We start from the raw sequence: 27,109 nt of genomic DNA, 5'->3' as shown, positions 1-27,109 counted from the left end.
ATCTTTCAAATCAAACGTAGTTTGGCAAAGATAAGGCCAGTTAAAGGACAAGAGAGCAAAAATCATAAAAACCGTGGTAACTCGAAAACGGGACGAAAACGAGAAAATTACCTCTTAAGTTTTTCGACTTAAAATGACCTCAGGAATCCATGGTTTTCATTTGGGGCGGTGACTGTGGGACACCCTGTATATAAAAAACTATTTTTTTTAAAAACGGCTCCTACAATTTTCGAAAAATTTTTTCTAAAAATACCTTTTTATACAAGAAATAAAATGGCATATTTGTTTTTTTTTTTTTTAAGATAATTTAAAACGGAGTTTAATTAATTATAAAAACAGATTTAATTTTTTTATACTACTTATGAAATTTCTTCAAAATATCAAATTTTTAATATCTTGAATAAAAAGCTTTAACATTATAGTTACTTTAAGCATAAGAGCAAGTACGTGCGACCCCAGTCGTGCAATTTATTTCTTTTTGTTTGCCATTTTTTTTTTTAATATATGGTCATATTTTTGAAAAAAAGATATAAAAATTGTTAAGCCAGAAAGTTTTCACACACTTAACAAGATTGATGCTGAGATATTGAAACCCGAATTCAATTATTGGTCTTCCAGCATAATCCTTTTGGATCATTACTTTTTGGACACCCTGTATAATAATGCTTATAATAGCTCATACAAGGTTTTCACTAAGTAGTTCGACCTATTTGGAATTAGTGACGCAACCTCTAATTCTCCGAGTGAAGTTCTGAGAGCCCTAGTGGGAAAACAACATCGTTTAGGAGTTATTCCTAGCAAGCATAGACCTTATCAGATTCGTCAGCTGTAAGCCACTTCGCACACGGGCTATCCAATTAAAATAATAATAAAAAGCAGAAAAACATGAAAAAGTGTAATTTTTGCTGAAAAAATGCTTCGAAAGTGACCGAATAATAATAACACTGGTCAACAAAATTGAACTTTTTTTTTGCCACAAGAACCAAGATATATATATATATATCAGAAGAATTTTATTAGCTTCCGTTCTTGAAATATAACCGTTATAAAAAAAAAACTTTTTTTCATTTTCAGTTGAGCTGCATGCCTGTGCCCGGAGAATAATGTTGGGAGTCCTTGTTCTCTTTATTTTCAAGAAAATGTATGGATCATTAGGACACTAGTGTGAAGCAGAGAGACTTCGGAGTGTTATGATCTTCTCGGCATCGAGATCATAACAGCGCCGAATAAAAGGAAGAAGAAAATGAATGGACTATTTAAAAAGTGTTTATTAGACTTATTCACAATTTCTATTTTAAAGAAACAGATAATTAAAATAAAAATTAAAATTGATCAAAAAATTAAGTTGAAAGTTTTAGTAAGAAGCGGAATAATTTCGATTGTAAGGTTTTAGAACTTTGAGACTGCAAGTATCCATTGAGTCTTAGTCTTAGTTATAAAAAAAAAAAAAACGAATTATAAGAATCCTGTCTTATTTTTTTTTTTTTTATTAAAAATAAGGATTCTTATTGAATTGTATTGGGCTTATCATTGTTATTTTCTTATTTTTCAAAAACTTTTCTTTTTAAATTTTTAAAAGTTATGAATTTTAGCTAAGATGCATGCAAATACATTGTACTTCTTCAAATTAGAGTTTTTTTGAAGATGGAAACCCACTTAACAAACAGGATACACTTGAATTATTATTATTTGTTTTCCATGAGTACCTGCAACCTGCATCTTATTTGTTTTATTTTGTATTTGCCATTAAAAAATCCTTTTAATTATTTTGGGGGCTCAAATACATTTAATTTTTTCAGAGGCTCAATAATAATAGAACGGGGAAGGAGGGAATGGTTCTAGTACATAAAAGGTCCCATAAAATTTGTATTTCTTCTGTTTCTGGTAATCCATGTTCGTTAAATAGGGTAAAACGGTTGTATCGTCTAGAAGCCGTTTAAATTGTAAATAAATAAAACAATATCAATTAATTTTTTTCAATAATCAATTTTTATTAAACATATTTTGAAATAGACTTTATTTATAAAATGCAAAATGTTAACAAAAAAAAGAAAAAGAATTGAATAATTTGTAAAAGTGTATAATAGGGCTGAAATTGTAAGACGCAATTCAGTGGGCTTTCATTAGTTATTTTTTCATTTACATTTATATATAATATACTTTTTTTATTATATAAATAAATAAATAAATTATTAGTACACGCATGCCGCGCTCTTCATGCTTAACTCTTTTAGTCGTATTCTGCGGTGTGCATGCGCTGAAATTGCTTAAGATTTTTTTTTTTTTGTTTTACTTTTTTGTTTTTACTTAAATTATGTTATTCGTTAAAATATATATATATGTTTTTATTTATTTTATTTTTTTTTTTTTTTTTTTTTTGTTTTATATTTTCTATCTACCTCATAAATAAAATGGAAACTTAATTTAATTTGTGTGGTATTTACTCGTAAAACGGAATCGAAAACGAATTGTAAATTTATTTCATCAAAACATCGAAAAAAATCAACTCTTGAGTTTAAGATATGGCTTTTGTTGGGTTTTTGAATCCCTTGAATAAATCTGGAGATGTATTTCTGTAAGTAGTTGTTTTTTAATATAGTTTACAAGTTGTTGTTGTTGTATCTTATAGAATAACTCCCGCATAGAAGTAGTATTTATTTACATTTATAAAAACGGAAGGGCAAATATTTAAAATGTTAATGTATGTATATATAATAATATATATATATATTTTTTAATATGTATATTTTTCTGTATATATATCATAAATTTGTAAACTGAATTTATTAAATGTTTTATAAGAATGAGTCATAAATATTAATATATATTATATTATGTTTAAAATGTACACTTGATGGAAACAATAGAATTTTTTGTATATATAAATAACTTTAAAATTTTACACATAACAATGCAATTATTATTATTAGAGGAACGATCAGATGCGGAACAATTTCAATCGTCCCACGAGGGAAATTGCGTTTCATCCACAAACATACTGAAGCCTGGCTTATCAGCTGTTGGTTTTGTGGTTTGATTTTGGTTTTGGTTTCTTTTAGTTTGGTCAGAAGACTTAGTTTTTGCTGGCGGTGCTGGGGGCTTGGGAGGAGGTGGTTTTTTCACCCGAAGACCAGCATTGCTATTTGTGGTTCTTTGGGGTGCATTGTTCCAAGATGATGTTGTATTGTGATCACGTTCAGTGTTGCCATAATGCCATATAACATCAGGTGAACTGTAGTTTTGTTCGAAGTTTTGTTGATCCCAAACAGCTTTTTCATCAGAGTTGTTATCCTAGAAAAAATATTTGTTTGATTAAAGCCGGAACAAAATTATGCACCTTGTTTATAAACCATAAAGGATTCAAAATATAATATAATGCCAGTAAAAATAAACGAAAAATTGTCAGAGAAAGGAACAGGCTGATTTTTTGTATACAGCATGGTTTTAGGATAGTTTACAATCTGTGAAAAGTACTGAAGTTTCCTCTGTTCGCTAGTCCCATTATATGGGGTCAAAGGTCACAACATTTTTTATTTAAAAAACGGTAGGTTTTAGACAAAAATTATGTTCTACAAAATTGTAGCTGAAGTTATTTTACAAAAAATTGTTTTAAAGTTATTTTTGTATCACTTACCGTTTAGACATTACAAAATTTCAAACTATCCCATGTAATTTGATTAAAATAACAATTATAAAAATATCAAGAAAAACATTTATGCGATTTTGAAGTGATATAATTTCTAAACGGTGTGCATGATACAAGAAAACTTTGTACGATAATTTTTTCTAAAATAGTCTCCGCTACAATTTTGTAGAACATAATATTTGTCTAAAACCTACCATTTTAAAAATAAAAAATGTTGTGACCTTTGACCCCATATCAAGGGACTAGCGGATAGAGGAAACCTCAGGAGTCAGGACTTTTCACAGATTGTAAACTATCCTTACACCAAGCCGTATACCAAAAATCAGCTTGTTACGAATTTTTTCCTTTAAAAAATCTATTTTTCCTGGGCTTTAAGTGAACAAAAAAAAATTCGCTTTCATTTGTTTTTAAATTAACTCTGCGGGCGTCACCAAATGATCATTTACAGATATTCAAAATTGATATATTCATTTCCCGTTATATTTTTGAAGATGTTTTTAATGTTTTGAAGATTATAAGGTCCATGTTTTCTTTTGATGTCTCGCTCGATGAATTTGGAGGAAATTTTTTTTAAGTGCATTTTTTCGGCAAGAGTTTAGCCTTGATTTTTTCTCCAAAGAAAAAAAAAAATTGTTTTTTTTACTAAAATACACAGGCACTGTGAACTCATATCTGAAAACCAAAACTTGTTTCGAGACTTTGGTCAGTAGATATCTGCCTTCGAATGTAACAACAAAAAAAGCTTGGATGCAAATAAAGGAGAAACCATGGGAAAATTTCGCAGATATCTGCCTTAGAATGTTTGTTAAAAAAAAAATGTTTTGATGCAAATAAATCAGCAACCGAAATTCTCAAGAAACTTTTAGTTTTCAGTTATGAATAGAGCTTAAAGAGACATTTCTTTTCATCTTTCACTGCATAAATTTTGATGAAATTGATTTTTTCTTGAAAATTAAAAAAATAATAATAATAAATACATCTAATTTTTTTTATCTAAATGCATAGGTCTGTTCACTGTGAACTCATATCTAAAAAAACAAAAATTTTTCGACACTTTGGTCCACAGATAATCTCCGAATGTAAGAAAAAATCTGTTTGGATGCAAATAAACGATGAAACCAAACCTCCAAGAAACTTTTGGTTTTCAGTTATGTATAGAACTTAAAAAAAGACCTTTCTTTTTTAGCCTCTGAAACCATACTCACAGATGGTTTTGGTAGGGGTAACTGTTATATTTTCCTTCAATTGTACAAAATGTTCTTGATGCTAAAGTGTTTTATAGTGCACCAAAGTCTCAGAAAAATACACTTAGCCTTAATCTTTTCCGAGTGCATTTTGGTGTTTTAGTCTCCAAGTTGTGGGTAATATCGAGATTTTTTAAACAAATAAATATAAATTAATAAAAAACAGTTAATAATTCTAAGGGCCAATTTTTCAATAGTCAGATAAACCTCAGATAGAGCTCATTCCTAGGAATAAAAGTTTTTTTTATATTGATATTTATTCTTCTGATAGTCTAACTGACGATTGAAAAATCAGGGCTAAATAAAATAAAAGAAATTATTAACTGTTTTTTATTAATTTATATTTATTTGTTTAAAAAATCTCGATATTTTCCGAGTGACTCTTAACTTTAAGTTAAAATGTAGGTACTTATTTATACTTACTTGAGCTTCATCAACTCTTAGTTCAATCTCTTCGGATGCATTTTCTAATGAACTATGCGTGATGCCGTAATAAAAATATACAACCAAGCCTATAGACATCCAAATAGTAAATCTAACTAATGTTAATATACTCAATTTGAATATTAAGTAGATGTTCACTGTTATTGCAATAGCTGGAATGTAAGGAAGTCCCGGTGTTAGGAATGCAAGGGCGTACCTATACAAAAATACTTTGACTCAATATTTTTCAAAAGTAACATTTTTTATGTAATCATACCTATTTTGTGGTTGCCTGGATATAGTTAGTAATATCACAATAATACCTATAGTTAAAATTGAGAAAGTCAATCCGGCAAGTCTTCCTGACCATCCTATCGCAGCAAATAAGTCCAAGAAGAATATGAATATAAACATAACCCCAACAAGTTTTGTAACAAACATTCCTGCAACAAATAAAGGCCTTTAAATGAAACATCATTAAATAAGGAAGATATTTACTTACCACTTTCTGAAGTAGCTGGTCCAGGATTAACCCAAGGAAATAGTCCTGGACACATATAGGAGAACTCTTGTAGCTTTCTACCTAACAAACCAACACCGATTGTATCGAATGCCGTTGCGTTACCAGTGGGACCCGTCGGAGCACCATGAACACTGCCATAAAATTTATTTTCAGATCTATCCGATACCAAAAATTGATCATCCCTTCCCATATAACCATCGGGACTATCATCGATAAATGAATCATCAGAGTCTGGAGATCCTCGAGTAATGCGTTTGATGGTTAAATTGTTTGTAGTTTTTTCAGCATTTGCTGGATCTGGAGTACTTGGTGGCATTGGAGTTCTCAGTTGAGCTGGAAGTAATTCCACCAATGAAGTACTATAGGGTTGATATCTTAGCACAAGCACACATGTTGATACAAGTGTGTAGGCCAATAGAGTTCCAATCGACATCATTTCGACCAAAATCTCGAGGCGAATGGTTAAGGCTACCAGGGCTGCAGCAATTCCACTTCCAAGTGTTGCAAGTCCTGGTACATTTGTTCGCTCCCACAATTGTGATAATTGCCTAAGATATGTTCAAAGTAAGGTATACAAATTTTGTTGTCACTTAAAAAAATGAAATAAACTTACTTGAATATTAGACCATCTGAGGCCATAGCATAGATAACTCTTGGCATTGGGAACATTGAGCCAAACATTGCCACCAATAGACCACCAGTTGCTCCGACTGCAACAATGGCTCGACATTTTGGAGCATCAACATATGACCACATTTGTACTAGCGCCGCTCCGGTATTTATTTGATCATAAGGTACTGCAATTACATAGTAAATATTTGTATTAAATTTAATAAAAATCAATGTTAAGGTACTAAGATCTATAATCACAAAAACATCTAGTCTAGAAATGTATAGTGCAGAAGGACTGTGGGGAGCCGCTTGCACGGATTCACCGAAGAGAGCTTAAAACTAGCATTATTGACTAATGCTAACTAATGGTACACAGGAACTCTGTGTACCATTTAAATGATGTCCAATTCGAGAAGAGAATCCAAATCATTAAAACAGACTAGACATACTTAGAAAAATGGAGACCTTAACAATGTTTCTACTCCAACAACCATCATAATCATAACCACTAGCGGTGGCGTTATATCCGGCGATGACAGAGTCATTAGCTTTGCTGACTACTTTAAAGACATAATGAGCCGAGTTATGTCAGAAAATGCTGTTAAGTAAGACCAGTAAGTGATCCCGTTGACAGCACAGAGTTTACAACTTTTGAACATAATCCAGGAGCCACAGGAAGAATTCAGCAAGACCTTCTTTTACGATCAATAACTTTGTCCTAAAAAAAACTACCCCACTCTGTAATGATCTTTCTACTGGATACTCCTGAATAACTGTACCAATTTTTGCTCTTTTGGACAACCACAACGATGTAGGTCTAGACCAATTTCTGTTTTCTGCAACCTCAACTTAATATTGGAATCACTTCTGCTCTAACATGCAGTTTAAATTTTGGGAAAAGCACTCTACCTACTTAATATCCTCTTTTAAGAATCCAGCGTGATGTCGAAACTAAAAACTTATTTCATTCCAGATCCAAATCGAAAACCAACAATCATAGGAGTCGGAGATCCACAAGGATAAAAAATAGCATTGTTTCTCTTCAACATCTTTAACTTGGATGAACCCCATCCCGAGAACGTGATTACCGACGAAACGATTCTCTGACAGTCTATATCCCTGATACTAGCTTTCCACCAACCAGAGGATAAGTTGTTACAAGCAACTTACAATGCCCATGACCTAGAGCCTCTTGAATCAGTCAATCCCCGAAATAAAATCATTGATCCTTCGAATCTGCACTGGAATACTACTGGAATGCGAAGTAAATACCCTAAGAATAAAGGGGATAAAGAAATTTCTTCGTATAATGACTTACGCTTCTACCAATTTTGTGGCTTCACGTTTTACTAAAGTTGCAGTTTTCACGTTATATTTAATCATTCCTACATACTGCCTTATACCGATAATGTTTTTCCTAAAACAGTTTGTCTTCACTTTTTATAACATTGATTCTAATGGAGACTTTCTCAAAACAAAAGAAAAAAAGAAAAAAATCTGAAAAACTTTTTATTTTTCGTGGTAGACGCTGGGAATCGAACCTAGAATTCTAGCGTCATATTCCATCGCAACTCGAGGTACTATTACCGACTTGCGAGTTGCGATGCCTATTTACCGCAATGAGCGAAATTAAGATAATTTTAAAACCCAAATAATGTATTTATTTATTTATTTATTTATTCAAAGGTATTACAAGTTTTATAACAATTAAGGCCTGCAACAATAACAAATCCCAAAGCCTTGTAAATAGTACGAGAATTTGCCTCCAAAAGGACATCTGTCGTCACGATATCTGCGGTCGTTTAGCCAACATTTCTCTTGACAAGGCTTCTTTGCGATTGTTCCTGCGATGACAATCACAAAAACAAACAATACTAGCAAATTAAATTTCATATTGTTAAAACTTTTGTTACTGGAATATGAATGATATAATTTTTGCAGCATACATAAGCTTATATAGCCCAAAAATTCATTCGTAATCATTTCAATTCAATTCTGGAAAAATGTGCACCTTTATCTTAACCTTTATTAACTTGTATAATATTTACGTTAATAAAAAAGAATGTAAATAAAATACAAGAAAAGTCTACTTTTTGATTGTTAATTTTAAAAGCGTGTGTATATCTTGTGTAATTGTTTATTCCGATGCACAAGCTGCTCTCGTTACAAAAGAATGGTGGGTTGCTGATAAATTTTTGATCACGAAACATTTTCTGAAAAAGGAACAAATCGTGGTCGATTTCAGGAGATGACACGGTGGAACAATTTCATGTAGCGCAGCGTATTAGCTTGTTTCAATTTTTAAGGATGCAGATGTCAATAATACTGAAACCAAACCTCAAAGAATAAGACCTTCGATACTCTATTGACTTGGAGGAATATTTTTTAAATGTACCTGATTTGCAATTTTTCCGAAAATCTAGAAAAATTTACTTGTATCTAAAGAAAACTGGGGTCGAACTACGGCATACGTTCGTTAACGTATGGTTGCTATGTGTCCCTATCTTCTTCTACAAATTAAATAGAGAGAGCAATAAACAAAACGTTAACGTACGATCGTATTCGTGTGCGGTAATTCGACCCCTGATTTCGAAAATTGGAAAAAAAAACTATTTGGATTTAGAATAACTCTGCCACCAGACCACAAAGAAACCTTTGAGTTCCACTAAATAATAGTTCACAAACTTTTTTTTTAAATGAAATTTTTTTCGGCGAGGGTTTTTTTTTCGAAAATCTACAAAAATGGATTGTAATTTTGGTACAAAAATCAATATGCCATATTGCAAAAAGTCAAACCTTTAAATTAAACCAAACTTTTTTTCGAGACTCTATATGATGTGTCTCAGCTCAGCTCAGTGTTTGGCAAGTCTTTAAAGTATATGTAATTCTAATTCTAGTTCTTCAACGATCACACTGTTTTTAAGATGTTAAGGGACATTAAAAAACAAAAAAAATCATAGTTGGATGAAAGCCATTGGAAAAGGAGGTGAATATGATACAAATTAAGGGAAAAAATAAATTACTGGCGAGCCGAGTTTGGGAAGTGGTAGGGTTGAGTTTTTAATGGTAAAAAATTGTATATCTCGATTTCCGGCAAAACTACAAGTCCTATGGGGAAAAGTTGTATGGTAAGGTTGTAGGTAATAAAAAGATCTACAACTTATGTATTAACAATTTTTTCACATAACCTCAAAATTTATGTGAAAAATTCAAAAAAACCGAGTTTTTGGTTTTTTATTTTTATCTTTTTCAAAAAAATGTTTTTTCTACGAAACTCGGTGAAAACTTACCTTATTATGTCCCGAATACACAGTAATTTATTTGATTTAAAATATTTATTTTTAACCTTTTATTTTACTTAATACCAAAAAACACCCTAATTTTCAATCGAAAATTCACGTGTCAAAATATCAGCTTTTTTCAAAAAATCGGCGGGCATTTTGTTCGTTAAAATCTCTACTTTCCAATAGTGTAAACAAAAATTTACATTAGTACACCAAAGTGCATGTTCTCGGAAAATGCAAAAAGCTTGAATTCGGAATTTTTTTTACCATTATTTAAAATTTTGGACTATTTATTAAAATTTACACTTTAATTACTCAAAAACCGTAAAATTTTATGTTACATTGATTAATGTTACGGTTTTTGAGTAATTTAAGTGTAAATTTTAATAAATAGTCCAAAATTTTAAATAATGATAAAAAAATTTTCGAATTCAAGCTTTTTGCATTTTCCGAGAACATGCACTTTGGTGTACTAATGTAAATTTTTGTTTACACTATTGGAAAGTAGAGATTTTAACGAACAAAATGCCCACCGATTTTTTGAAAAAAGCTGATATTTTGACACGTGAATTTTCGATTGAAAATTAGGGTGTTTTTTGGTATTAAGTAAAAAAAAAGGTTAAAAATAAATATTTTAAATCAAATAAATTACTGTGTATTCGGGACATAATAAGGTAAGTTTTCACCGAATTTCGTAGAAAAAAACATTTTTTTGAAAAAGATAAAAATAAAAAACCAAAAACTCGGTTTTTTGAATTTTTCACATAAATTTTGAGGTTATGTGAAAAAATTGTTTATACATAAGTTCTAGATCTTTTAATTACCTACAACTTGTAGTTTTGCGGGAAATCGAGATATACCATTTTTTGCCATTAAAAACTCGACCCTACCACTTCCCGAACTCGGCTCGCCCGTAATTTATTTTTCCCCTAATTTTTATCATATTCACCTCCTTTTCCAATGGGTTTCATCCTACTATGATTTTTTTTGGTTTCAAATATTACCGACCCTGGGCTAGACTCCCAGATAGGAAAAACAAAAATACTTTCACAAAGTATGATTGGGAAATTATTTAAAAAAAATCTTAACTTACCAACTAAAGTTAATATCAGGCTACTTGTGACATATGCGAATAAAACAATTAACAATGAGACAACTATTGCTTTTGGAATGCTTTTTTGTGGGCTGTGTGCTTCTTCTCCAGTTGTGGCTATAATATCGAATCCTATAAATGCATAAAAACATGTTGCTGCTCCCGAAAATACCTAAAATAATAACATTTAAATTAAAACTTATATGTGCAAAAAAGTAAGTTAAAAACTTACCCCACTCCAACCAAATGGTAAGAATCCTTGATGCTCAGTCCAAGTATTTGTATCTACATAGAAAAGACCAGCTGTTATAATAAACACCCAGCAAGCCAAATTAAGAATATTGAGCGAATTGTTGAACAACACCGATTTACTTGCACCCGTTGCAAGTACACATGTCATTAATAATGTAATGAAAAATGCAATAAAATCCGGTGGTTTACCTTTTAAATTAGAAACGATTATTACGATTTGAATTAATTTTGTTTTTACTTTAAAGTTACCGAAAATTGTGCCAACATAATCTGCCACAGTTTGACCTATAAGACCACCCGATAACGAATCAAAACTTGAACTCAATGCACATGCACAGGCACTCGTACCTGTAAATGTAACATAAATTAAGAAACCAAAATTTATAATATTGAAAATTTTCTACTGAAAAAGTTATTACCAATTAAATACTCAAGTATCATATTCCAACCAATAACAAATGCAACAAATTCTCCTACAGCAACATAGGAGTACATATACGCAGATCCTGAAGTATTTGGCACTCGAACTCCGAATTCAGCATAACAAGCACCTTAAAAATAAAACAAAAAAAAAAAACCAGTTTACAATATATAAAATGTTTCAATATTTCAATCATATATGTAGGTATATGTATAAAAAGCCAAAAACTACAAAACAACAAAAGACTCCCAGAATCAGAATACGCAGCTCATTCCAAATAATAACTTCACACCCACTTCACTGACTAGAAGTGAATTCAAGATCTTGCTCTATGTTGACAATAATTTACGCACATAATCCACATCTTTTTTTAAAGTAAGTAAATTCTGCATAGAGGAGCATCAAATTTTAAATATTGGTGTACTTTTGATGATAATTTTTAGATAAGCATTCAAAACCAGATTTATATCGCTCATTTAATTGAGTACTATCATTACTCAAAAATCACGAGTTTTGAGTTATTAATGCAGAAGTTATTGAAATAAAGTAATCTTTAATCCTGCAGTAAGTCATTTCTTAACTTTAAAAACTGGCGGAGAAGGAGCCTTAGTTTTGTTTTAGAAACTATCTTTTTACATACAAAATATACATAGTTCATTCAGTCAATGAGGAGTCAAATGCATGGGATCTGAAAAAACAAATTCATTCATGTGACATTTAAAAATTTAAATTATTTGAAAAATAAGAAACTTTTTTTTACTTTTTTTCACTTTGTGTTTTGGCTTTAGTCTCAATATCTCGAGAACTTCTGATCGGACAGAAAATTTTCGAGAATTTTTTAGATTGGAAATATAATTATCTGCCTTTTTGTAGTACATTATTTTTCTCTAGGAGTTATACTTTCAGAGTAACAGTACCGCAAATAGTGTATTTTTTGATATATTAAACAACCGTTAAGCCTGAAATGTAGTTCAAAGTAACACAAAGTCAAAAAAGTACAAAAAAGTAAACACGATGTTTTTTTCTTCTTCCCCCTAGTAGCTTGTTTGTATATCTCCCTTTCATTTAAAAAAAGTATTCGATTCAAAAAGCTTGAACAAGACCAAGCTTTCAATTTTCACAAATTTTTAAAAACAAATACACTCAAACAATATTTTATATCCTTTCCGTAAGGAAGCTCTTTGATCACATAGTTCCTGTCATTTTGCGAAAAAAAAGCTCTTTTGACAAACAATTGAAATTTCAAATACAGTCGATTCCCTATAAGTCGTACTTCCTTTAGGTCAAATTTTCCTCTTACTCAAATTTTTTAACCGTTTTTAATGAAACCGACTGCAGCAAAAAGATTAAATAGATTCCTCTTAGTCGAATTTCCCTCCAACTCGAACCAATTTTCTTGTCCTGTGGCGATTCGACTAAGATGGAGTTGACTGTAATTTGTTTATTTTTCAATTTTTTTTTTATTTGAAATTTAAAACTTCAAAAACAAAAGAGCTTTTTTAATTAATTTTTTTCCAATAGATGTCATTTTTATATTTTGAGCTATTTTTTACTTTTTTGTACTTTTTTGACTTTGTGTTTTGATGTAGTTCAGGCTTTAGAGTTAAGTGGGAAATAACTGAAAATAAGACACTTTGCGGTTCTCTTACTCTGAAAGTATAACTCCTAGAAAAAATGATGTACTACAAAAAGAAAGATAATTATATTGCCAATCTGAAAAGTCTTTGCAAATTTGTTGTCCGATCAGTCATTCTCAAGATATTGAGACGCGTTTTTCAAAATGGCGGACGACCCACAAGACCAATCAATACGCAAAGTGAGATTTATACTCAGGATAAACCTCTCTTCAACATTGTATTAAAATTTTGCTGACGTCACAACTTTTTTCAGATCCCATGCATTTGACTCCTCATTGTAAGAAGTTAGTTTCTCAAACAAAACTAAGGCTCCTTCTCCGCCAGTTTTTAAAGTTAAGAAATGACTTACTGCAGGATTAAAGGTTACTTTATTTTAATAACTTCTGCATTAATAACTCAAAACTCATGATTTTTGAGTAATGACAGTATTCACTTTTTTCAGATTTTTTCCCTTTGACTGAACTAATGGTTGTGACAGTGTTCAAGTAAATGAGCGATATCGTCGGTGAAACCAGAAAAGTGTGTAACTCCAAATTTTCTGAAAATTAGATTTGAATGCCATCTGTTAGCCAAACCTGATATCTACCGTTCCTTAAACTGAGAATCCCCTTAAAGTTCATAGTTTTTATTTTACTAGCAAATTATAAAATGGGAACTCATACAATTGACTTCAAAACGATGAGGTTTTAATGCTATCCTTTTCTGGTTTCACTGACGATATGTCTTTTAGTTTTCGGGATATTTTTTGAAAAAAATTAACAAAATTAGGTCTATGTGAATTTTTTTGCAAACCTGCTTGATTCGTTTGCCCAAAATTAACCCAGGATAGCCCACCATTTTTTTTTTTTTCAAACCCTTAATTCCAGAATTATAACGGAATTATTTGTTTTCACCTCAAAAATTACAAAAAAACATTTAGTTTTTGTTCAGTATAAAAATCATTGATTTCAAATTGTGGGTCGTCTGCCCAACGTTAGCCCCAGATAGCCACCATTTTTTCCTAAAGCCCGCAATTTTGTTCAAAAGATATTTTTATGCATAAAATTTTTTTTTGTCCATGAAAAAATCGTTGATTTTTCACAGTGGTTCGTTTGTTCAAGGTTAGCCCAGAATGAACTATAATTTTTTTTTCGTTATCCCACGTTTAACAAGTAACAAGCATAATCGGATTTGTTTTTATTCACCTTAAAACCCACAAAATATTTACAAACATTTTTTCAATTGTAAAAATCAATAATTTGTTTGATGTGCCCAAAGCACACCCAGGAGAGCTACATATTATAATCTATCAAAACTTTTTTCAAAAGTAACGACAAGTATAAAATGCTGTATGAGGTGGTTTGCTTTTCAGTAGGTACCCACATAAATTGTCCTTATTATACCTACTTTTTCTCAATTAACCATAGTAATTCCAACAAATTCTTTTTTTTTCGTAAGTTAGAAAATTATGAATACAAAAAAAATTACCAACTTCACATAGCGCAAAATTGTCCGTTCTGGTGACAGTCCCAAAAACCTTACATAATAAGGTGTTAAGTGAGAGGAAAAGAAAAAAATGGCATGCTATAAAATATATATAAATTAAGTTAAATATTTAAGGTCGTTGGAGAACGTGTTTAAAAGATAATTAACTCCAATTAGATATTAGAGTTACTGTTGTTAGAATCTCGATACCCAAATACTGTGGTGGCGGGCCAACCTAGGCATGACATCCTGACCCAGATACAAAACGTACAATATACTCATTGCAATGAAAAGTCTAGACAAAGGCATTATTTAAGTAATCAACGATTACCACTTTTTTGGTTAAATGGCATCTCTATCTCTACTCACCGTTCACTAAAAACAAACCACAAATGAACATGAACAATTTAAAGGACGAAATATTTAATCCAGTTCTCTTATTTTCTAACTTTCGTTCAAGAATAGTTTCATGAATAGTTGTGGCTTCTATGAAAATATAAAGTTTTCATCAAAAGAATGATCATCATAGGTACTTTCATGGCTTAATTCCCACAGGATAGCGTAGTGTAATTTCAAAACTTTTCGTTTGAATATTTGAGTGCATTATTATACTTAATCATGCAACCATTAGTTATCAAATTCAAATAAGACTTTGGTGTTTGTAGATATAATGTTATTAAATTTTGTAATAAAACAAATTATACAAAAATCAAGTGAAAAAAATGAGTTTACAACCAGCAATTATATCCAAGGATAATGTAACCGGATAATTTATCTAAGGTAAGTGCATTTTTCTCGCAACTATTATTACCATATAGCAAGTATGAAATATGAATAATTTATGAAGTCCATTATTTCATACTGGTCGGTACCCTTTTCACACAATGCAATATACATTCCCGAGCGTTGCATTTATTACAAGTGCGTGATAATATGCTTTTCGTTAAAAAAAAAATATTTCTTTATCAAAATGGACGACAACACTCTTCTTTGAGATGAATTCAAAAACATTGTCTCACCTGAAAATATACTTGCTACTGCTGCTATAATGAAACTTAATATAACACCTGGTCCAGCAATATTTTTTGCTACCATTCCTGCAACAAGGTACATTCCAGTTCCACAACATGATCCAACTCCCAATGATGTCAAATCAAGTGTCGTTAAACATTTCTGAAAGATAGATACATATATAAAATTAGCATAAAGGGTGTATAAGTTTAACAATAAACTTACCGTAAGCTTTGGTTTTGTATTGCGAGCACTATCATTTGGAACGTTTCTGAGATCTTTCGTGCGAACTAATTTCGAAAAAAGTGCAACTCCAGATGAAACACCAGCTGGTAATGGGAATGGAAACTTCATCTATAAATAAAAATTTTTAAAATTTTCATAAATATAATTTTATTTAGATCATAGTGGGGGGGAGAGATGGGTCAAATGTAACACTTTTTACTAAAACCGATGGTCCTCCTACAAATTTGACAATAAGTCAACCCAAGTTTTTTTTTAAATTAAAGACCTATGTTTTAACTACAAGATCCATCACAAAATTTCAGCAAAATCTAACTGCAATGTTAAAAAATAAAGCTTTACAAAAAAAAAATCGTGTTGTTTGAACTTACCCCACATACGGGGCAAAGTGTAACACATACCGAGGTAGGTTGTACCATGAACTAAAAATAAGAGAAATAATACTTTTTTATATTAATTTATTTTCAATGAGTAATAATAAAAACAAACCTCAGTCATGAAAAATGTTGGTGCAAATTTGAAAAAAGTGGAGCAAATCCAAGATTTCCGGAGAAGATTTGACAGTAGTCTTAAATTAATGTCATTTGAATTCATAAATTGCTTTACCTATAAGCTTTATAAATTCAAGTGGTGGTTCAAAAATGTGTTTGCAATTCCAAAATAAATACAAATTCAATAAAAAACATTAATGCCCAGGGTTATTTTGGTTACATTAGGTAAACAGTTTTTCAGTAGGTAAGTACAAAGTGGGGTAAGTCCCACGTAAAATCGTTACATTGAACGTTGAAGATCTTTTTCCCCCGAAAGTGGGGCAAATATGCTCCGAACAGAGCAAGGTTGAACTGTGGTACTTATTCAAAAAATGATTTTATATTAAATTTGTTGATAACAAATAGTCTTTCTTGTAATAAAAATTAATGATAATAAAGTAAACGAAAAAGTAAAATAATAGTCCAATGAATACAAATTAAAATGAATTTTCACCTGAGTCACAGTTTATACAAAAATATATAAGCGAACGGTTATATAGGTAGGTTTTTACCGGAAAATGTTACAACTAGCTCCAGCATGAAATTTTTCACACAAAATGAACTTGAATAAAAAGCTAAAACTGATATAGACCCAACATATACATGCAATTTGAGCCAAAACACAAATGCATATAAAAAAAAAAAAACACTTAGCACTACATCTTTTTCGGGTAAAGAGGTAGACCAAAAATAAAATTTAAAAACAAAGTTACAAACATGCTTTTTTTGGGCACCACTAGTATAACTCCTCACCCTGCCGTCTAATCTTCAACTGAAGAAAATGTGCCGGTAGATATGAAAAAAATGAGCATTTTCTCTTTCACGCGTTTCTTAATATTGAAAGGACCACCGCTTTTTTTAACTGTTACTTCTTACCCCTGTTACTTTTAGTCCCACTCTCCCCTGTCCAAAAGTTAAAAATAAAAACGAACACACACATACATACATATATGCATCTTAAATGACGGAAGGTTTCATTTGTAAAGCAAAGAATTTCTAGAATTCTAATTTGAAAATGAATGACCATAAAATGGACTTTATCAATGCAGCTTTGCAGATTATTGCTCTGTAAGTATAAGCCCCAGACGCAAACAAATACATAATTGGGCAGAATTCATGGTCGTCACTCAAGTTGAGAAATATCTTAAGCATTCGTTTAAGCTAATCCTTATTCATAGTCATCACTGGAGTCGAAATATTTCTCAAATGAACGTCTGAGGAGGCTTTTTTACTTGAGGAAACGCTAAATTTTTTTTTTAGTCAGTTGACGTTAAAACGCAACTGTCATTGCGAGCGTTTGTTTTTTGTATTTAACAATTAAAATTTGAACTCTTTTGACGAAGGACATTTTTAATATGTAGTTTGTATTCATTTATTTTTAAATATTGTTTTTTTGATGACAGTTATATTAATTCAAATCAGTCAAATTTTCGAGATTGAGAAAAAATTATACTCAAGTGACAGCCCTATTTTTAATTCTTTAGCGATTGCTTGAAATGTTTCTCAACTTACTGGAGTTGAGAAAAACCTTAAAGGCTTGGCCACACTGGAGGGTATGCGGTAGCGGTACGGGTAGCGGTGAGGGTACTTGTATGAAAAAAATTCCAAACTGACACATCAACGTTCAGATGTGGAATTTTTTTCATACAATTATCCGTACCGCTACCGCATGTACCCTTCGGTGTGGCCAAGCCTTAACTCGATTAAAGACTATGAATTCCGTCTATATTTATTTCGAAAAGATTAAAAAATGAGATATTGCAAAAATAAACAAAGAGCTTAGACTTTACAAATAGCAATCCTTTGAACTCCCTATTGTGCCACGGAATAAGGGCACGGGATTGAATCTAAATTCATTACAGCCTATAAAAAGCCAATGTACAAAAGTGCAGTTTTTATTACATTTATATATCTTCTGTTACAATTTACAAGGTCGTATTTAATAAAAAAAAAAAAAATACATATGGATATAAAGAACACAAAAACTTTTTTATTTTAAAATTAACTTAACGTAACTTAATTTAGATCTAGAAAAGGAGGAAAGAGCTTGAAGTGATTCTTATTGAGTACCTACATACATTTTTTTTCATCACAATTTCAAATTTGAATGTCTTGTTATTCTGGGGTGACGACATGTTATAAAAAGTACGAAGGGCATTTTTTTTTAAATTCATTTTCCTTGTAGAGTCATCACATTTTTTTATTATTGTTGCTACTGATATGGAATCTTATATTATTTCTTTCGGTTTGATAAACCCAGAAAAATAAAAAATGATTGATCTTACAAAAATATTAGTGTAATGTTATTTATAAACAGAAAAAAATAATCAAAAAAAAAATTTTTTAATATTGAACTTCCCGGGGCAATAAAGCATTCAAATCTAGCCAGTAATGAACAACATTTGAAAGATTAAAATAAGATCATAAAAAATTAAATCCTTTAATTTCTTGATCAGCAGTAGTAATTTTATATTAGCACTTTAAGTTTTTCCATAGAAAAAAATGTTACGTATACACCATGGTGTCCCACGAATCGTTTAATATTACTTTACTTTACTTTCGTAGAAAAAATCGTTGCAATTTTGAGAAGCACAGTGAATACACAGCATGCACAGAGATATGATATTTAAGTTTATATCTTGCTACTAAAATAAAAAACTTTTTTTTTGATAAAAAAGGAAAAAAATAAAATAAAAAATAATAAATAATAAATAATAATTGAAGAAAAACTACGGGAAAACTTTCATATAGAGCCGCAGTAGATGCTTTAAAAAAAAAGAAAAAAAAAAACTTTTCTTCTATGATAGTATCACAAACTCAATTGATTGATAGTTTTCATAACAAAATTCTCACACCCAATTTTATAACTTTATAATAACTGTAAAAAAAAAGAAACTATACATATATGTACGTACATAAAAGCAATTAAATTAAAAGAGCAAAAACGGCTAATATTTTGGTGTTTTAAGTACCAATTTGGATAACGTCCTGATTTTTTATCAAACATTTACTATTTTCCCTATAAAACGTTCAGACTTTAATCCTATTGAAAATTTATTTTTAAAACTTTAATAAAGTTAAAAATAACTATAGCTTTAAAATAAAAATTACTTTGTTTTGATATTTTCATAAAATCACAAAAACATAAGTATTTTTTACTTTTTCTTTAGATTCCAAATATTTTTAAGCTCTAGTTTAAATTAAATGTCCGAAACTCATGAGTTTTCAATAAGTACTCTATTTCATACATACGAAAGAAAAAGAACATAAATTTCAAAAGTTATATACGCTATGTGCCAAAAACATATAAGGTTATTTTCTAGTTTTCTGAGTTAAAATGGTTTTTCGATGCCCACATTTTCACGAGAATGGAGCCGCGATGTGAAAAATTTTAGTTTTCTTGAACTTAGATAGAACAAAAACATTTTTTTGATACTTTCTTCCAAAATAACAATTTTAACTTCTGTTATATTCAACGCACATTGAATACCTTACACAATTATTGTTGCATTGAGTCATTAAATATATCCACATACATTTTTGTTAATAGAAATTAAATATTAAGTTTGTTTCAGATTAAATGCACTTGCAATAATTGAATTCGACTGACCAAACTTTACAAAACACACATTCACCCTTTTGTTCTTTTATTTAAGTTCAGTAATTGATTTTCATTTACACTTCAAATTATCTTTTCAATTTTAAGTCCATGATAATTCGATTAAAACTTTATCATCCTAAAAAACAACTACAACTAAAAAGAGTTCATAACAAACTTTATTAATGAAATCGAACACGAGAAATCGATTTAAAAACTCCCATCCGAACCTGTCATAATTTTCATGTGAAATGGGACAAAATGAAAAAAAAAAAAATAAACGTTTTTCTTTCTATTCTATATAGTGCGAGTGACATCCAATCATTTTAATCAAGCAATTTTTTAGTAATTGATATCGCCTGCCAATCATCGAGAGGAGAAATTGCACATCTAAAGTTACATATAAAATGGTGATGATTTATCACAGAATAGAAATGGGAAGTAAAATTACTGCTGGGTGTTGTGTCGTAGCTTAATGGGGTGTTGAGTTATTGTATGAGAGATGAGATGTTTATTTCAAAAACATTATCTACACACATTCTGAAAATTGAGTACCATCCAACATCCTTTTACGAAGAAATTGGATGGAAACTTCGATTTGGTAAACATTTTTTCTCTTCTGATGTGGTGTATTTGAAAAGGTTATCCTTTATGTATGTTATTTTTAAGTAGGTGGGAGACAGTTTTATAAGAAAACAATTTGAATTTACTTTATGTCAATCTCAATTGCTTATTATAGAATAGTCAACATATTTGAAGGCATAAATAAACACTTTCGATGCGGCATCGTAGAGCCTCAACCTTCCTCTCTGGAGACTTGTGGTTTTTTTTTTGTGTTCTTTTCATTATTTTCATAAGTAGTTATTAACGTTTCTGCGAATTTTTCTATTGGACTATTTATCGGTGAATAGACAGTAGAAATATTTATTCAGGCAACTGTATTTTCTTGATTTGACCTCAACTCCTGAATGAAACATTGTTTAGCAATACAAAAATAAAAATTGAAACAAACTGCGAAATATTTTTCTTTGCGTCAATTTTTATCAGAAAAATTAGTTTTAAGGAAGATTCTTGCGGTAAAAAAAAATATTATCTTATATTATTTAAATTGTCAGTTCTTATTTTTGCAATTATGACTAAATGAATTTACTTAAATTATGATTTCAACTGTCGAATACAATTTCTTCCTTCTGATTCGATGAAGGATTTGGATTTGAGAAAACGTTATTCTGTTAACTGTCTCCATATACATAAATTTCAAAGAAATTTTATTATATACGTGAAGAGCCGAGAGTATTTTTTCAACGCCATTTTTTTTTTGTCACTATTTGACTTTTTTGAGAAAAACTAAACATTCGTTGTATTGCAATTGCTTTCATTTTTATGCGCACAAAGTTTAATCAAAATCATTACAGCCTTTTTCGATAAATTCAAATAACTCGAAAATTTTGTACAGGGCCTACACTTTCTAAGCGAGGAAAAAAAACAACTTTCAGAATTTAATAAAAATCCAGCCGAAATCCAAAAATGTGGTTTTCGTCAAACCGTCCGTTGCGTCCGTCGTTCTGTTCGTCGATTCATTGGTTCATCGGTCATTCGGTTATTTTAAATTCAATGGCGCAAATTTTCAGTCAGTGCTCGTTTAAGCGATAAAGCCTACTCTATGTAGTTAGAGCATTCGTTTAGTTCTAAATCCTCGTCTTACTTTTTCTCATTTTTAAACAGTTCAAAATACTCTTCTTACTAGAGTAGACATGTAACGTAACTTGAGCAAATTTGTTGTTGAACGTACCTAAATTTGACAGAAAAGTAAGTCAAACAAACCCTTCCAAAAAATAAACATTTTGCAAAAAAAAAATATTTTGAAGTTCAAGTGATTTTTCTATTGTTTTTGTCAATGAAATGACAATTAAATTAAAAACCATGCGAATAATCATACCCAATTTACATTGGACAGAAAAAACCAAAGGTTTTCATTTAATGCCAAGGAAGTGTTCTTTTCAATTATGAGTACTGTGGAATAATGTCAATTGTGAGTCTAGAACTTAAAAAAAAACACTAGCCTTGACTTCAAATGAACAACCCTTAGGGCCAGTTGTACAAATATTTGATCCGTGGTTCAGCAACTTTTATCTTCTGAATTCGGTGGTAAAATTGATTTTTAGCACTGGATCTAGGTCCATATAGGTTGAAATAGCTATGTAAATCCATCCTTGAACCAAAGTTGATCCACTGCTAATCCGCCGAAATCGACGAGTTAAATTCCTGATCCGAGGCTGTACAACTGGCCCTTAGTTTTCCTTGAGGAATGTGTGATGAGTGATTGCACATTGGAAAAATTGTTTTAAATTATTGATTTGAGGCATCATTTTAATTGTACCGTTCAGGATATATTTTGTTCAATTTATGTGTTCAAATACATATGAGAAGGAATTAATTTAAAGAATATTTTTCACTTCTAAAACCATTTTTCTTGACTTTTATTGCTATTCATTGACACACATCAACAAATATAAGCATTCTTTAAAAAGATAAACAAACGTTTTGCTAGCAAAATTCATAGTCGTTACTTGAGTTTAGATTTTTCTCAACTCCAGTAAGTTGAGCAATATTTCAAGCAATCGCTCAAGGGAATTGAAAATAGGGCTGTCACTTGAGTAAAGAAAAATCTTGTCTTGAGGAAATTTTTTTCTCAAACTTGAAAATTTGACTGATTTGAATTAACTGTCATCAAAAAACATTTTTTTAATAATTCGCACTCGTTTGTCCAACATACCTGTCGGATTCATCGTCCCACTCGTACAACTCAAATCAAATATTCGCAATTCATTTATTTTATTATAAAATTAGTGCAACTTTTAATTGTTAAATAATAAAAACAAACGCTCGCAATGACACTTGCGTTTTAATATCAACTGACTGAAAAAACTTAAGCGTTTCCTCAAGTTAAAAAGCCTCCTCAGACAATCACTTGACGAAAATTTCGTCTCAAGTGATGACTATGAATAAGGATTCGCTTGAGCGAATGCTTAAGATATTTCTCAACTTGAGTGACGACTATGAATTCCGCCCTTAAAGTTAGACGACCTTTTTAACGATAAAGTATATACTTTAAGCCGTTCGAAAATACCAAAAAGTCGACTCTTGTTGTAAATTTTTTTAAAGTCGACCTCCGTTTTAAAGTAGATTTAGAGTTTGGTTTATCTGTATTTTAAAAATAATAAATTGTAAAGGAGAATGGGCAATTTCATATGGAACTTGGACGTTCCGCGGCCAAGAACGATTTTGTTATTTTTTGATGTAGTTAAGTCTTACATACATTGTGCAGAAGTTTTGTCCTTCTAACGTTTTTCACAAACCGATAAAATGCATTTTTGCATTTAAAAGTTAATGCAAATTGTCTCAATGTTTAAAATTGAACGTGTATTTTAAGTGCAAGATATGATAATCTGTCATTTTCCCTGAGCCTGAAGACCTTTATCTTGAATATCCAACCAATAGAACCCAAAATATTAGCTTTTTAAAACATCAATTTCGAGTCTATTTTAAGACTTTTTTCTCAATTTTTTATTTGTTTTTTCCTTTTGAAAACTCAAAAACAAAATCTTGAAGTGGCTGGCTTAAAAAGCTAATATTTTGAGTTCCATTGGTCGGATATTCAAGATTGAGGTTTTAAATCATAGAAAAAATGACATAAAATCATATTTCATAATTTAATTAAAATAGTAATTCAATTTGCCCTTCGCATATTGCTCTATGCATTAACAACACTAATATTGCAATATCTTCCATTCCAAATGCAATACAACGAAACGGCCATAGTAAAAATTTTTCCTACGTTATAGTTCTTTCATTTGATACCAATTTCATTACTGGCCGCCAAACGTCCAATATGCCCATTCTCCTTTGTATTAACTCTTTAAGTTTTTCTATAGAAAAAAATGTTACGTATACACCATAGTGGTCCATGAATCATTCGATGTCACTTTAATGATATGCCTTAGCAAATTTTTCATGACATTTTATATCCATAAAACGGTATACTAGGTATATGTATATGAATTATAAATTTGATGAAAATACACGTTTGCAAACGGTATAAGGAATGGGCAAAAAAATAAAATACCTACTAGGGTAGAGTTGCCTATTTGCGGCCGTCTCCAGTTACCGGCCACCTTTCGGAAAATCGTTATAACTACTGATTTCAAAGGGGTTTATTCCAAATTTTAACTCGTGTGCTGTTCTAACATATAAGACAACAGCATAAGAGCAAAGTTTTGGAATAAACACTACGAAATCCCTAGTTATAACGATTTTCCCAAAGGTGGCCGGAAACTGGAGACGGCCGAAAATAGGCAACTCTACCCTACATATTTTAAAATTTTGCTCATATTTTAAAATTTTGCTTATATTTTAACATCTTTTAACAAATGCTTTAAAAGAGCCTAAAGATAAGTCAAGATCAAAATGTTAAAAAAATTGAATTTTTAGGTTTTTAATTTAGTACCTACTTGAAATCATATTTTTCAAAGAATTTAATTTCAAAATTTTTTCATAACTTAAAAGCGAAACGAAAACAAGAACATTTCCATAAAATAATCGAGTGAGCATGTTTCTGAAACTAAATAGGAGACGTGTGGGAAACAGACAGACAGTCAAATCATATACTTATAAGTTTTTATATAAAGAAGTTAAATGCATGACTCTGTTGCGTAGAAAGTACTTCTTATGATTTAAAAAAAAAAGAAAATTAAAGAAGATCAGTCATTCAAAAAAAAAAAAACAACTTGCCAACTGAACCAACAAAAGTATCAAAAATTATGTTTCCAAATAAGTTTGGTTCCGATTGCCTTGAGAAAAATTGAACCTATCACCATCACAATGCTCAAAATAATTTACTTCTCTATTTAAATAAACTACCCACACGTCCTTCTGATTCAAACCCTATTAAAAATATATGAGGAATCCTAGTGAAAAAATTACACACCAAATAATGAGGTAGGTACAATTTAATAGTAGAGCTAAAGCACGCTCTCAGTGAAGATTGACTTAAAATCAGCCATGACTCTTAACTTGATCGAATCCATGAAAATAAATGATTTGTAATTGTTCATCCATCCAAAATTTTGCTTAAAACTCTATAGTAAAATTTGTTTTAATCTATAACCCACAGTCATGCATTTTGTGAAGAAATACATACATACACATAAGTAATCTAATTTTATTGCTTTTTAGTATTCACATTTGTTGAAGGACATTTTACTGTCGGTTTTGTATCACATTTTTCTTCGTCATGCGAGTTTTTTTTTCTAAAAATGAATATTATGCAACTTTAATTAACTTAAAATATATGCACAACTATTTCACCTTAATTAAACGTGTTTTTTCTGACAGTGTATTTTCAATCAATCTTATTCATTTATCAATGTCCTCACATGCCGCATAAACATAACTTAATTATACTATTCAATTCACCTGTCCCGTTTCAATTTTGATAAACATCTTAAGACAATTATATTATTATTGAGCAAACAAAATGTCCTTGCTTTATACGAAAAATTCGAGCTATATTGTATTTATTTTATTTTCGGTTTACTTGTTACTTTTTTTTTAATTTCACTGTTTTTTTTTTTCTTTCTTTTATTTTACACGAACAATGACTTTTATTGAAATTTTATACCCTCTATTTAAATAATTCACGTGTTGATTTTATTTTCCACCAGACAAAATAACTACGTGCGACCCAGTTTTAAATTAAAGTCCTTTTTTTTGTCTTCTTTCTCAAAAATCGAAATTTAATTTATGAAATTGATTTTGACGTTTTTTTTTTTTAATTTTTAAATAAAACCCCAAACCTCAAACCCTTATCAAAAGAGCTGCTCTTGAATACAATTTTGTTGGTTGCTTGTTCCAATCAACTTAATTGGACATCGAAAAGATAGAATTTGATATTCAAAAATTGTCCAAGGCAAAGCCATTCTCCCAAAAAAAAAAAAAAAAAAAAAAAAAAACACTTAACCTTGATGTCCTTTATTCCCATTATTTCGTTATGTAATGTCATGTACATTGCAGCAGCAAGTCCACATACACAACCTATACAAGCCCCGACCTGAACCTGAAGGATAATTGACTTTTAACACACGCAAATTCTCACTTGTATGACAAAGGATTTCAGGTTTTTTTTGTAGGATTAACAAAATGGAAAAAAAAAAAAACAAAACAAAAAGAGTAAATAATTCTACAAGTTCATAAATAAAAAAAAAGACTAAAGAGTCTTTATCAACAGGTCTAGTAATATAGTCTGAAACGGTTGTATAGACGATTTATAGGAGTTACAAGTCGTCGTGTAACCTCAATAAAACACAATATAGGAACACCAGAGAGCAAGCCAGACCCAAGGACGATATTACAAGATTTATAGGTGAAATTTAATTAAACTCTGGATTCCATTACCATAATAATTAATGTTATCCATTTATTTATTACCTTTAATAGTGTTTAATGGTACTGCTTTAGCTTAATGGAGTGCTCTTTCCGTTGTCGCGTCGCGTCGTCGTTTGTCAATCGTCGCTTATGAGTGGTAATATTTTTCATGTATCCTTCACAGATCCATCATTTTCTTGTGTAAAAATTTTAATTGCATCTGAAATGTATGATTTATCCTTAAGTGATTGGTTTTAATTTTCTTTGCGATAGGTACAAAGTTTAAAACATTATTTTTCTACTATTTTTTGTATTAATTTAACAAACAAAAAAAAAACTATATTCCAATCAACACGTAGCTTAACAAGCTAAATGAACAAATTCACTTTTTCTTTCTTTCTATTCTTTAACATATACAATATATACATGTTTTTTTTTATTTAATTTTTTTTAGTATTTTTCAATTGAATTTTCTCTTGTTTAAAATTAGATTTTTTTTTAATTAAAACTTAAAACACTCAAAGGGGAGAATAATATTTTTTTTACGATTTTATTTTTTGTATTGATTAAAAGTAAAAATATATTTTTTCACGAACAAGGAAGATTTTCACAAGTAGTGTTCCAGCGCCATTTTCCCTATATAATCGCAGGAGTTCTCTCTTGATTATCCTTCTTTGAATGAAAACTTCAAACGCGTTCTGTGGC

The 27,109-nt window shown here is 30.3% G+C and overlaps 1 protein-coding gene across 3 annotated transcripts; it reads right to left on the bottom strand.

The window, feature by feature from the left end:
- Window positions 1-2,583: 2,583 nt before the first annotated feature.
- Window positions 2,584-27,109, bottom strand: LOC129908866 (probable cationic amino acid transporter). 3 transcript variants are annotated; one of them, XM_055985675.1, is made up of 13 exons: window positions 27,001-27,109; window positions 26,468-26,624; window positions 15,836-15,964; window positions 15,619-15,772; window positions 11,497-11,628; window positions 11,327-11,425; window positions 11,058-11,266; window positions 10,826-10,997; window positions 6,450-6,633; window positions 5,816-6,384; window positions 5,591-5,756; window positions 5,314-5,530; window positions 2,584-3,291 (listed from the first exon to the last, which is right to left on the bottom strand). In XM_055985675.1, the coding sequence occupies exons 3-13, from the start codon at window positions 15,962-15,964 to the stop codon at window positions 2,956-2,958; spliced, it is 2,367 nt and encodes a 788-aa protein (XP_055841650.1). In that variant the 5' UTR covers window positions 26,468-26,624; window positions 27,001-27,109; the 3' UTR covers window positions 2,584-2,955. The 3 variants fall into 3 exon arrangements, with proteins under 3 accessions (XP_055841650.1, XP_055841652.1, XP_055841651.1); XM_055985677.1 differs by lacking the exon at window positions 27,001-27,109 and adding an exon at window positions 26,951-26,967; XM_055985676.1 differs by lacking the exon at window positions 27,001-27,109 and having other exon boundaries at window positions 26,468-26,730.

Source organism: Episyrphus balteatus, chromosome 2 (assembly GCF_945859705.1).
Source record: "Episyrphus balteatus chromosome 2, idEpiBalt1.1, whole genome shotgun sequence".
Classification (NCBI taxonomy): domain Eukaryota; kingdom Metazoa; phylum Arthropoda; class Insecta; order Diptera; family Syrphidae; genus Episyrphus; species Episyrphus balteatus.
Note: the sequence above shows the minus strand (reverse complement) of the source record. Positions and strands in the feature narration are given on the sequence as shown.

Coding starts and splice junctions, on each gene's coding strand:
- LOC129908866 (XM_055985675.1), bottom strand. CDS start 15,964: ATGAAGTTTCCATTCCCATTACCAGCTGGTGTTTCATCTGGAGTTGCA. Junction 6,385..6,449: donor TCAGATGGTCTAATATTCAA/GTAAGTTTATTT, acceptor AACATATCTTAG/GCAATTATCACAATTGTGGG. Junction 5,531..5,590: donor TCCAGGCAACCACAAAATAG/GTATGATTACAT, acceptor ATTTTTGTATAG/GTACGCCCTTGCATTCCTAA.